The following is a 13,881-nucleotide window of genomic DNA, read 5'->3' as shown; positions in this document are numbered from 1 at the left end:
AATGTTTCGAAATTTGTTCTTCCTGTTGCTATTAACGACTGGTTGCAATTGAAAAGCAGTAGCAGCGACTGCCTTGTTTTGTGCTTTTGAATTACGAGTATTAGCAATTGCCAGGGAAATAACAAAAAAGTTGAACAGTCATATATTGGAAGTCGCTATGGACTATGATATGACAAGCGCCGTTAGGGTCTTATAGCTGCAAGGCTTTCTAGAGAAACTTGTGAAATGCATCGTTTAGTTTCTAAGCCCCCTATATATCTTAAATGTAATCTAAGTTCATAAGTACATAACTGATATGGTCTCTGTGTTAATTGCCCAAAAATACTTCCCTTGGAATAGAAAATTTTGCCCCATGAATGAATAATAACGCGATGTGACTTCGAAGGAGGTGGTTATCGCTAGTAATAAGGATTTTCGTCGCGCAACGGTAACTTCAAGGGTTCTCGAACACCTATTTGAGTAGTGCTTATTTACGACCAGTACACCCAAATCTGTTATCACAACCTGAAAGTATATTGCATACTGTCTTATAGAAAGGGTGCATGCAGTGGAGATGTAGACTCCACATTGTATAGACTACGACCAACTTACAAGAAGCATTAACTACAATAGCCTTCCGAACATATTCAGGACCAGCAAGAGTCTCGAATTTCTCAGCAGCCCAGACTTACTTTCAACTTGCTGCATCATGCAACCAAAGAAATAAATATGTTTTACGTCAATGGAAGTTTAACAGAATAATGATTGCAATAAAAACGGAACGTATTACCGAGCGAAGTGGCACGCTGGACTCGCATTCGGGAGAATGACGGTTCAAACCCGCATGCGGTCATCCTGTTTTAGGTTTTCCGTGATTTCCCTAAATCGCTTCAGCAAATTCCGGCATGGTTTCTTTGAAAGGACACGGCCGACTTCCTTCCCTAAACCGATGGGACCGATGACCTCTCTGTTTGGTCCCCTCGCCCAGATCAACCAACCAACCTGATGGTATTCAGCGAAGGAGACACATGGCAGCTGACACTGGAACATGACAAATTGTCAGTGTCCTTGGGATGAAAAGCGATTGAAGAGAACTCGACGACACTTATTACTCAAGACATAAAGATTTAGATGTATGTAAAAATTACGTAGAACCTGATATAAAACGATAATTTGGATAGTGACGATATGAGGTACACAATTTTTTATTCTGTTGCTTGATCGCAAAGTTTTTTGAACAGAATTATCGGTTTCGGATATCCAGTAAACATCTTCTGAATCTATCACAGAAGTAAAAGAAGAGACGTTACTACTGTATCTACTAAGAAACTGAAAATCCAATGAAGGTTTATAATATAAACACGATATCCCTCTCATTCCGCTGCACTGCAACAAGTCATAACCATGTAAAAATAACATGAGTCAGAGTTGCGATGAATGTTTCAGATGTTTATGGAGGGTACTCAACAATTACCCTTTCAAACTTCTAAGACCTGTAGAGGATACTGAGTAGACAATATTTTGAACTGCGACCCATGTCCGCTAACGTACCGTTCCCGTGCTACAGCCGTTTAAAAACATTTTTGCTAGCTAGGTATGCAACAGGGAAGTCATGGTGAGAGGTGCTTAAGGAGGAGCAGCTGATGCCATCTCACGTCTGTCTTATCTCTCCGACCAGGTTCGAGCCTCATTCAGTGTCTGTGAGTCTTAGAGCAACATGGTTGAGCAGCCTACACGTTTTCAGAATACACCGACATGATCAATCTGAAAGGCGAAGCTCACGGTAATGGAAGAGCTGCTCGTCGCCTTTATGAAAATCTTTATGCGCAACGACTCCATCCCGTACCCTTTTCACCATAGTTACACAGCGGCTCCGAGAAAGGAGTACCTTCACCGTTAACAGGAGTGACGGTGGTGCTCCAAGGAGACGATGCACACTCGAATTGAGGATGCAGTGTTGCATCACGTTGGAGAGAACCAATCAACGTGCACACGAGGAATTTGTTTGTTTATTCAAAAATGGTTCAGATGGTTCTGAGCACTATGGGACTCAACTGCTGAGGTCATTAGTCCCCTAGAACTTAGAACTAGTTAAACCCAACTAACCTAAGGACATCACAAACATCCATACCCCAGGGCAGGATTCGAACCTGCGACCGTAGCGGTCTCGCGGTTCCAGGCTGCAGCGCCTTTAACCGCACGGCCACTTCGGCCGGCTGTTTGTTTATTAATGACCAGAATTGTAAAAAGAATGATGTACAGGGCCTCGCCTAATAAATTACGTGTAAAACTGATCGCATTACCAACATGTCTGTAAATGGTTGTAGCACGGAAGCGGTACGCTTCCAGACATGAATTCCAGTTCAAAACGTTATCTACTCAGTACCCTCTGAGAGTCCTAGAAATTTGTAAGGGAAATTTGATAGCACCCTCTATACAAGATGAATCACATAAAACTTGCACCGCAAATATCGCGGAAATGGAAAGTGCTATTGATGTGTAGTTTTCACAGAATGGAATGGTAGTCAGGGTCTCGTATTGTTAGTCAATCCAAAACTCATAATGAGACCCAGAAAGAGTATTTCTTGTGTAAACATACACCCTTTAAATGGAACAACGCCTGTTGACACTAACAAACTAGAAGTAGGGCGAATTAAAATGTGAGTGGCGTTTGTTGCAGGATTCTAGTGTGAGTCGTTTACGAGATACAGTATTTTGAGGAGGTCCTACACCGACACTTGTAGAATACCAGAAAACACAGGAGCGTACACTACTTATGTGCATTCTGACCAGTAACAGACTACTGAACATCACAGGTTGTATCGAAAATGACCACCGGCAGCGGCAACACACAATTCGAGTCTGATATGGAACGACTGCTACACAACTGCTAGCATCTGAGCGGAGATGTCCGAGGAGGCTGCAGTAATACGTCGTTGCATATCATCGGTGTAGTGGTGTGTCCTTGTCTTCAGCTTTCCTCACAGAAAAAATTCTACAGGCATCAAATCCGGGGAACGGGACAGCCAAGGAACAGGTCCTCTGCGTTCAATCCAACGATGTGGAATGAATTGGTGAAGACAGGCAGTAGTACTTTGTGCATTATTGGCTGGAGAGCTATCATGTTGGCACCACAGGTTCCTCCTAGTCTGCAGAGGAACGCTGTCTAGCATCCGTGGAAGATGGTCTGTTAGGAGGATGCGATACTTGTGCGAATTCAGTGTTCCGTGAAAAACGGGTCTATGAGCTCTTAAAAAAAATGGTTCAAATGGCTCTGAGCACTATGCGACTTAACTTCTGAGGTCATCAGTCGTCTAGAACTTAGAACTAATGAAACCTAACTATCCTAAGGACATCACACACATCCATGCGGTCGCTCAATTCCAGACTGTAGCGCCCAGAACCGCAGTGCCAGATTGGCTAACAATACCAGCCCCTGACTACTAATCCACTCCGTGCGGCACATCAATCGCATTTTCCATTTCCGCAATATTTGCGATGCAAGTTTTAGGTGATTCATCCTGTATAGGATGCACATGCTCTACTAAAAGTTGTTGAGGCACGCATAACCTACAGATAATTATATTATGTAATATGCGAAACGATACAATACATTTGTTCTCATAGCTCAGTCCACCTTCTTCCTTCATAATAATAATTCTACAGCCATCATAATGTATTCAGTTTTACAATAACTTCAGTAACCAGCTTTCATTCTCTGAACATTGTGCTGCAGTTTCATCAGTTACAAACTGTCAGAAAGTAAATAAATTTTTAATATGGTTAAATATACGTACAAATTTTGCTTACTTACACGCAATTAAGAATAATTTAAACAACTGCACTTCTCAATAAAACTTCTTTTAGTCACTTTTTATAGTTATCGTTGAGTTATGCATGCGTCAGTGATCCCCAACATAGGATGTGTATTCTATACGTAACCCGCTGAACGTACATGGCAGCTTTGACTCGTGCTATTTTTACATGGTCAGCACCTGTTGCAGTGTAGTAGAATAAGAGGTATATTGCGTTTGTACTATAATTCTTCTATGGTTTTTTAACCTCTTAGTAGATAATAATGTTTTTTCTTTTACTTATATCGCAGGTTCTGAAGACGGCAATTATATAGCGAAAACCGGCAGTTCTTCTCAAAAAAATCTCGCAATCAAGAAAAGTTAATAAAAAACTAATAAAATTGCATACGTTCATCTTGGGACCGCAGGGAATACAAGATCACAAATCATCAAAACTAGAACAAGAAAAAACTCCATCGCAGTGGATGAAATCGTCAGTCGTTCACCATGATGGTTATGCCGCTGTATGTGCGCTCTTACTGTAAGGAGAGAAGCCCATTGTGTCTCGCGGCTCCACCTGCAGAAGACGCTGAATCCACTGGTAGACGCTTGTATTCCGTTTGCACCGGCTCACGACAGTACCGGATCCAATTCTGGATGCAGTGTCTATCACACACATACACAGTCATTCAAATCAGTTAACATTTTGAGTAATTACGCGTAAAAAAAATCAAGCAGAAGAAACATGTGAGAGAATTAAATAATCTCTCCCCATTTGTAAGTCATTGAAAAAGAAGAGAAAATTATGTGTGATTTTTATGACTTAGGTGCAGCCATAAAGAGCTGCCGCAAGTGGAACGTCGACGTAAAACAGATAACAGGAGAAGTACTGGTTTCATTCAGAGAATCGAACGGAAATATAATTCATTTACGAAATAGATGCCTAATAAAAAGTATTCTTTATTGTTGTTGATAAATCTGGGTTACTAATCAGGTAGGAGTGATAGGTTGGTGAACATCTTACGAGAAGTACCACGATATCGTATAGTCTGCGCGAGAGAGTTATGGAAATGCTCAACAAACTGCACGTCTCTTCCATGTTGTAACCTACCACTGTATTTCTTTCCGTATAAAATTTAGCCCAACTTCGCCTACTTATTACAAAAACTATGTACCCACAAACTGTTATCCAATTTAAACTCGTATGCCAACTTTTAACTAAACAGAACCTAAATTGAACTGAATGCAACTTGTCTGTTTATTAAATGCGCAACTGAAGTAATACAATTATCTAGTCCTCATCAAAATTTCCACTTATCTCGCGTCTTGACAACATTGTTGCAGATTTCTCAGAAGTACAACAATAAACGGTAAGCAGGCAGCGGCTAAGCTAGAGTTCTATTTCTAAATAAATATTCAAACTGTTGTATACCACATGTGGTAATGCGCAATGATAAACAGTGGGGTGGGGAGAGTAACTATTCCTATGAAATGATATTCCAAGACAACGATTTTAAAATGGTCACTTCACTTGATCTTCGCACATAACATACACGTCAGAACAGTATTAGGCTTAAGGAAGTGAACAATGATTTAAAGAGGGTACTATATTAACAGAGAATTTCTATTAAAATCAAACAGCGTAATCAATTAATATGTTAATGCATGGCTCAGAGAATTGGAGTGGTCTTTCCCTCAGCTCTGAGCAAGTGAATTAAGTTACCTAGCTCCAAAAAATCATTTCTACAAATTAGGTATGAAGTGCTGCAGTGTTACCTCGTTTCGCTTTCCATTGTCTAAATCATATATATCCTTGCTGTCCTTTACAATAAATCTTTCTTCATGTAACAGATACAATCACAAGTCCACACAGCAGTACTGAATGCGTCCATCACGCACCACACTCCAACTAAGAACCTATCAGTCTGCGCAGAGGAAAAGATTGTGCCACGACAAGATCAAAGGCTGTTTAACGGTAACGTAACTAGCTCTCTCTCTCTCTCTCTCTCTCTCTCTCTCTCTCTCTCTCTCTCTCTCTCTCTCTCGCTGACATACACATCGATAACACACAAAAATCGAAATGGCATGACCATCTTACATTGTAAATGCATGCAAAGCAGTTCCCGCGACAATCTCGAAAATCTCTCTTACGTTTATTCCATGCATAGGGGTCAACAAAAACACATTACCAAGCCCTGCACGGCACAGGGAAACCGTTGACATTCAAAACAGCATTCAACTGTCTCAGGATGGAGAAGTATAGGTCGTGTATGGTTTTCAATGGAATCTGAAACCATTCATAATTCAATATAGTGCTGATCTGAGATAATGATGATTGAGGTGGATAGCGATAACGCACACCTCTGTCTGAAATGGACCACAAAACTTCAGTAACTATGCAGCTATGGTGGCCGGATGAGATACGACACCTCTTTTTCGTGCCCACGAAACCAGCCTTGGACGATGCGAGCTGAGTGAACAGGTAAGTGAACCGTTGAACAGACAGTGCCTCGTGAGATGGTCCTCATCAGCCAAAAAATAACTGAAACCTTGACAATAATGCGACCTAGTACAGTACGCGTGGAGTCCGTTGATTCCCACGATGTATCTGCCCAAATGATGACCATACCTTCGCCATGTTTCACTCTTGATACATAAACTCGGCGAGATGTTAAGTGTGAAAGAAGACTCATCCGACCAAATTATTTTCTGTCATTGCTCCATAGCCCAGGTTTTGCGGCTTCGACACTACATTTTGCTGATACGGGCATTTGCATCACTGGTTTTGAAATCCCAAATCACCCTACAGTTCCTCCTTTGTGGAACTCCTTTTGTGATGTTTTGGCGCCGACCGGATTCGCGATTGCAAAATAAAGTTCTGCAGTGATTTTTGTAGCTGTCGTCATCCTATTTTACGTCACGCTCCTATTCAGTGTCGGGATGTCACGGTGACTCAACGCAAACTTTCTTCCGTGTTTTCCCGCTTTCACTGAATATGATATTTATGTTTGGTACTGTGCCTCTTGAAATAGCGAAGACTTCGGGTGCCTCCCTTACGGAAGCACTCACTACACCAGCACCAACAAGTTTCCCACGTTCGAATTCACCTAGCTCCGACATAACACACTCTACACAGAACACTGTTCTGACCACGGCCGATACGTGCAACGTGTTGATGACATTACAAAGGGGCCGATCACAGTGACATATTAATACATCAACGCAACCTGAGCAAAATTGATTACAAACCGCATTTATACAGTCTAAGAGAAAAAAATTGAAACTTCCTGGCAGATTAAAACTGTGTGCCGGACTGAGACTCGAACTCGGGACCTTTTCCTTTCGCGGGCAAGTGCTCTACCAACTGAGCTACCCAAGCACGACTGACACCCCCTCCTCACAGTTTTACTTCTGCCAGTACCTAGCCTCCCACCTTCCAAGTGCTAGAACACTTGCCCGCGAAAGGTAAAGGTCCCGAGTTCGTGTCTCAGTCCGGAACACAGTTTTAATCTGCCAGGAAGTTTCATATCAGCGCACACTCCGCTGCGGAGTGAAAATCTCATTCTGGAGAAGAAAAAAAAATTATCCGAATGCGACGAAAATCGTCATATGTGATGCACAGACAAACACATGATACCAATTTAAGAAAAGTTGGATCATTTGTTCAAGGGAAAGAGCTTGACAAACTGAGGAAGTCAATAACGATTCGATCCACATCTGGCACTTAAGCAACCAGTTGTTCGTCTTGGCGTTGATTAGTAGAGTTGTTGGGTGTCCTCCTGAGGGATACCTTGCCAAATTCTGTGCAACTGGCGGCTTAGATCTTCAAAATTTGGACATGGTTGGTGAGTCCCGCGCATAATGCTCCAAACGTTCTGAAGTGGGTAGAGATCTTGCGACCTTGTTGGCAAAGCGGGAGTTTGGCAAGCACGGAGGCAAACAATAGAAAGTTCCGCATTGTGCGGCACAGACCAGCAGGTCTCCCGGCAAGTCTTCTCACTGGAAGCGCAGTGAATGAAGTTAGAATTGTCTTTAATGATGAGTCCTGCTTCGTCCTGAGCCCCGAAGACCAGCGGAGACGTATCTCTAGACGCCCCGGACAGCGGTGGGGTACCAGCCTGACCGTCAACAGCCATACAGCCCGACAGGCGAGACTGCTGGTCCTGGGTGCCATTCCTTTTCGCAGCAGGACCTCTTTGTTCTTGTCATACGCGACACCCTTACAGCGCAGTGATACTTTGACGATACTCTGCGCACCCCGTAGGTGCCCTTCAGGGCAAGGCATCCTGGCCTACATTTCAGCAAGTTAGTGCCCACCTGTACACGGCGAGAGATTCTACTGCATATTTTCGTGTTTGCTAAGCGCAGCCTTGGCCAGAAAGGTAGCCGGAGCTCTCCCCAACTGAGAACGTTTGGAGCAATGCGGGTTGGTCCCTCTGACCTCCTCGGGATTTTGACCATCTAACACACCAGTTGGACAGAATCTGGCACGTTATCCACCGGGATGACATGCAACAACTCTGTCAATCAGTGCTAAGTCGAATAGCTGCTTTCATAATCGCCAGAGATGGGCCAACGTGCTATTGACTTCCTAGATTTGTGAATCTCTTTCTCTGGAATAAGTCATCTAGTCGTTTCTAAATTGTAATACACTCCTGGAAATGGAAAAAAGAACACATTGACACCGGTGTGTCAGACCCACCATACTTGCTCCGGACACTGCGAGAGGGCTGTACAAGCAATGATCACACGCACGGCACAGCGGACACACCAGGAACCGCGGTGTTGGCCGTCGAATGGCGCTAGCTGCGCAGCATTTCTGCACCGCCGCCGTCAGTGTCAGCCAGTTTGCCGTGGCATACGGAGCTCCATCGCAGTCTTTAACACTGGTAGCATGCCGCGACAGCGTGGACGTGAACCGTATGTGCAGTTGACGGACTTTGAGCGAGGGCGTATAGTGGGCATGCGGGAGGCCGGGTGGACGTACCGCCCAATTGCTCAACACGTGGGGCGTGAGGTCTCCACAGTACATCGATGTTGTCGCCAGTGGTCGGCGGAAGGTGCACGTGCCCGTCGACCTGGGACCGGACCGCAGCGACGCACGGATGCACGCCAAGACCGTAGGATCCTACGCAGTGCCGTAGGGGACCACACCGCCACTTCCCAGCAAATTAGGGACACTGTTGCTCCTGGGGTATCGGCGAGGACCATTCGCAACCGTCTCCATGAAGCTGGGCTACGGTCCCGCACACCGTTAGGCCGTCTTCCGCTCACGCCCCAACATCGTGCAGCCCGCCTCCAGTGGTGTCGCGACAGGCGTGAATGGAGGGACGAATGGAGACGTGTCGTCTTCAGCGATGAGAGTCGCTTCTGCCTTGGTGCCAATGATGCTCGTATGCGTGTTTGGCGCCGTGCAGGTGAGCGCCACAATCAGGACTGCATACGACCGAGGCACACAGGGCCAACACCCGGCATCGTGGTGTGGGGAGCGATCTCCTACACTGGCCGTACACCACTGGTGATCGTCGAGGGGACACTGAATAGTGCACGGTACATCCAAACCGTCATCGAACCCATCGTTCTACCATTCCTAGACCAGCAAGGGAACTTGCTGTTCCAACAGGACAATGCACGTCCGCATGTATCCCGTGCCACCCAACGTGCTCTAGAAGGTGTAAGTCAACTACCCTGGCCAGCAAGATCTCCGGATCTGTCCCCCATTGAGCATGTTTGGGACTGGATGAAGCGTCGTCTCACGCGGTCTGCACGTCCAGCACGAACGCTGGTCCAACTGAGGCGCCAGGTGGAAATGGCATGGCAAGCCGTTCCACAGGACTACATCCAGCATCTCTGCGATCGTCTCCATGGGAGAATAGCAGCCTGCATTGCTGCGAAAGGTGGATATACACTGTACTAGTGCCGACATTGTGCATGCTCTGTTGCCTGTGTCTATGTGCCTGTGGTTCTGTCAGTGTGATCATGTGATGTATCTGACCCCAGGAATGTGTCAATAAAGTTTCCCCTTCCTGGGACAATGAATTCACGGTGTTCTTATTTCAATTTCCAGGAGTGTAATTTGTCTGACCACGTACACCACAGCCATCGATATCCTTTGTGGTGCGGCGTTTTTTTTCTTTTCCTTTTCCTTTTTTCTTTCTTTCTCTTTTTTGTCTTAGAGTGTATTCAAGCACGTATTAGACAACAATTTTATTAGATTATTATTATGAAAGAAAGTCTTCGGCGTACATTAGATTGCAGTACATATGAGATACTGCCGATGCTAGGAGAACTGTATTGATAAAGGAAACTGCAATTGCAAAGCAGTTTACGTCAGATACATAATTATTAAGACGGCATATTTTACGCTTGTTGCTGTTTACACTGATTTTATATTAGTAGCTTAACAGAACAGGAATGGATTTGTTCGGCTCACTATGCTCGATATGTTACATTTATTCGCGTTTAGGATCAGCGGGCAGTCCTTGCACCTATCGTTGAACCTCTGCAGCTCTTTCTGCATTTCGTTACAGTCAACTAGTTGTACAACCTTCACACAGTTGAAAGAAAACAGCCCTCGGTCACTATTTTGAACGAATTAATCGGGTTTCAACACTGCTAGGAACGTCTTACTCAGAATTTAAATCAAAGAATGGTCTATAACATGGTCGCAGCATTATGACTAAAAACGTATGATTCAGAGTATAAGCACGGAATCACCGTGAAAGACTGGCAGTACTTATGTCATTTATAAAATAACAAATATGACAGAAGGGCATTAGTCACAAAGATATTTAAGATAAAGAAAACTGTGATGGCGAGCTACTAAAGGCTGCTCGTTACTTGCGTGGTGTAGGTTGCAAAATGGACTGAGGTGCCCGCGTTAACAAATGCGGCCAGATGAACATGGCGCTGCAACGAGCGCGCCATCTAGTAGCCGTAGATACAATTAGGCTACTTCGCATTGAAATATAGCCAGAAATGATTACAAACAAACAGTATTTGGTACATAATGGGAAGCAATGTTTGTTTGATAGTAGCATACAACATAACATTTTGTCTACATCAAAGCCTATAACAGTAAGATAAAACATAAAAACATCATTATGAAAATGTAGATAGGACTGAATGACAACTTTTAGAAAGCAATTTGACGTGAAATACAGCCAAGAAACATTTCCTAATTAAAAAACATAGGACTACCTTAGAAGGAAAAGAACATTTCGGAAACCTGCAGAAGGAGACCCGAAGTCAGATATCGAGTAACGGCTTTATACCGTTGAAAAAAATTTTTTTACGTAGCTGTTGCTGTTAGTTAAGGATGAGGCTATCCTTTCGAGCAAAATGCTTGAAAATCTGTAATTCTTCTAGAATATCTTGTCTACGCCCTTTCTTTTCGGCGTGCAATATGTTACTATCGCAGATGGCTTTAGTTGAACGACCTGTAATTAGAAGATAGTCGGCAAAAGACAAATTTTGGGGGCTAGTGCCATTTTTTCTTAGAAAGTGTTCTTTATACATCACTACCAGATATACTGCGGTCGCAGGTTCGAATCCTGCCTCGGGCATGGATGTGTGTGATGTCATTAGGTTAGTTAGGTTTAACAAGTTCTAAGGGACTAATGACCTCAGATATTAGGTCCCATAATGCTCAGAGCCATTTGAACCATATTAAAACTGTGTGCCTGACCGAGACTCGAACTCGGATCCATTGCCTTTCGCTGGAAAGAGCTCTAACTGACTGAGTTACCCAAGCACGGCTTACGACCCGTCCTCACAGCTTCAATTCTGCCAGTATCTCGTCTCCTACCTTCCAAACTTTACAGAAACTCTTCTGCGAGCCTTGCACAACTAGCACTCCTGGAAGAAATGATATTGTGGAGACATTGCTTAGTCACAGCCTGGGGGATGTTTCCAGAATGAGAAATGGTTAGAGTACTTGCGCCCCAGAGGCAAAGGTCCCGAGTTCGAGTCTCGGTCGGGCACACAGTTTTCATCCGCCAGGAAGTTTCACCTACGTTCTGCTCCCCGCGGAGTGCGTAACATATGAAAACGGGAAGGTGCAAGATCCGGGCTGTAAGGAGGATGAGGAAGAACAGGTCGATGAAGTTTCATGAGCGCTTCTCGGGTGCGCAGAATTGTGTGAGGCCTATTGTTGTCTCAGAGAAGGTGAAATTCGTTTGCATTTCTCGCATGTCATTTCTTCAGCTTCCTCGGAGTAGCACAATACACTTCAGAGTTGATCATTGTAACACGAGGGAATACATCAAACAGAATAACCCATCAGAGTCACAGAATACCGTCGCAATGATTCTTCCGGTTCAGGGTATAGTTTTGATTTTTTTTCCTTGGAGGAGTGGTGCTGTGACGCCACTGCATATATTCCTGTAACAATATTCGACAACTACGGTTACGATCGGTCCCGAACGACGCAATACATTCCGCACCAATAATCCTTCGTTGCTCTTTACGGTGCTCTGTTAGGCGGTGAGGTATTCAATATGCACCGCTACGGTCGCAGGTTCGAATCCTGCCTCGGGCATGGATGTGTGTGATGCCCTTAGGTTAGTTAGGCTTAAGTAGTTCTAAGTTCTAGGGGAGTGATGACCTCAGAAACGAAGTCCCATAGTGCTCAGAGCCATTTAACCATTTTTTTATTCAATGGGCACACACCTTTAAGTTCTCCGATTGCTGTGAGAGAGTGTCAACACTATCAAAAGAGATGTCCAGTTGCGAAGCGAGGTGTTTGATTTTCATCCATCGGTCACCTCGAAAGAGAGTGTCCGCACGTTCCAACACTGCAGGAGTCATAGCTGTGTGCGGCCAGCCGGCACGCGGGAGATCAGACATTTGCATGACTTTGTTGCGATGAAGGCAGATGCCACGCCCAACGACTCATCCTGCTTTTGTTAACTGCAGGATGTCTTTAGACATTTTGCAGAAGCATCTCTGAATACCTACGATTCTCTGGTTTTCTGCCAAAAGAAACTCAGTAAGAGCTTCCTGCTTGGAGCGCACCTCCGGTACGGACCCCAATTTGAAGGATACCCATAGCGCCGCCACGTATGGTAACTTCATGGAACCATAAGGGGCTGAAGCGGGGCAAAAATGTGTTGCCTTACTTATTGAACACCCCTAATACAATTCGTTGGCCTCTTGCGGCAGACTGTTGTAAATATGTAGACATGAAGAATACAGATGTACAATGTTAATAATGTTTGTTTTATTTAAAAAATCTTTATGAGTTTTCACATTAAGAAGGGCGGAGGCCTTATTTTACAGCACCCCGTCGTCATCTATTGACTGTTCCCCAGCAGCAGGTCCGCCTGTTCGTTGAACACGTTCTCTTGTGGTGTTGGCAGGTGGGCAGTGCCTCAAGGACGTGCGCTTCCGCGTGCAGCCTGCGGTGGTGGAGCGCGGCCGGCCGGCCTCCCTGCTCTGCGAGTACGACTTGGAAGGCGCGCCTCTGTACGCTGTCAAGTGGTACCGCGGCCGGCTCGAGTTCTTCCGCTACTCGCCGAGCGAGCGGCCCGTCTACAAGATCTTCCCCTTCCCCGGCATCTCAGTCGACGTAAGTATGCGCTCGCTGCAGCTCGCTCTGTCTGACCCCTCTCGGATCCCTGCAGGTGCGCCAGGGGCCGCCAGACCGTTGCCGAATTCCGCTGCGGCGCAACAGGTTGAAAGCCAGAGCCTAGCCGAAGCAGTGCACGGTTGAGATACCGTAAGCCTGGGACCAGGCGAACGATTTCTTTCCACAACGGAAGGCACGTGTTCCGCTACTGAGTCTATCTCATCCGACTTTGCGGAACTATTCGATGAAAAAAAAATTATTGTTCCACATCTTGTAGGCTCATACTGCAGCTCTATAACGGACTGAGTTTTCGGTATTACCCATAAATATTATTATTCAAAATTTAGACAACATTGTCTTGATTAAAACAACAGTCGACATCACAATAACATTTGTTTATTATTACCGGTTTCGGCTTAAAGCCATCTTGAGATTTTTAGGCCCTCTATGCCTGGCGGTGCAGCTCCTCGATTCTTTACGTGATGCCACACTGTGCACGATCGTAGTATCTTGCGAAGAACCGAGGAGCCGCCAGCACCA

At 44.9% G+C, this 13,881-nt stretch overlaps 1 protein-coding gene across 1 annotated transcript in view; it reads left to right on the top strand.

The window, feature by feature from the left end:
- The window catches only part of LOC124803020, a 1,344,800-nt gene that overhangs the window by 549,121 nt on the left and 781,798 nt on the right, over positions 1-13,881 (top strand). The window contains exon 2 of the mRNA XM_047264127.1: positions 13,133-13,341. Within this exon, the coding sequence (XP_047120083.1) occupies positions 13,133-13,341 (209 nt within the window). The remainder of the gene's footprint in view (positions 1-13,132; positions 13,342-13,881) is intronic.

This window comes from Schistocerca piceifrons, chromosome 6 (genome assembly GCF_021461385.2).
Source record: "Schistocerca piceifrons isolate TAMUIC-IGC-003096 chromosome 6, iqSchPice1.1, whole genome shotgun sequence".
Lineage (NCBI taxonomy): Eukaryota > Metazoa > Arthropoda > Insecta > Orthoptera > Acrididae > Schistocerca > Schistocerca piceifrons.
Note: the sequence above shows the minus strand (reverse complement) of the source record. Positions and strands in the feature narration are given on the sequence as shown.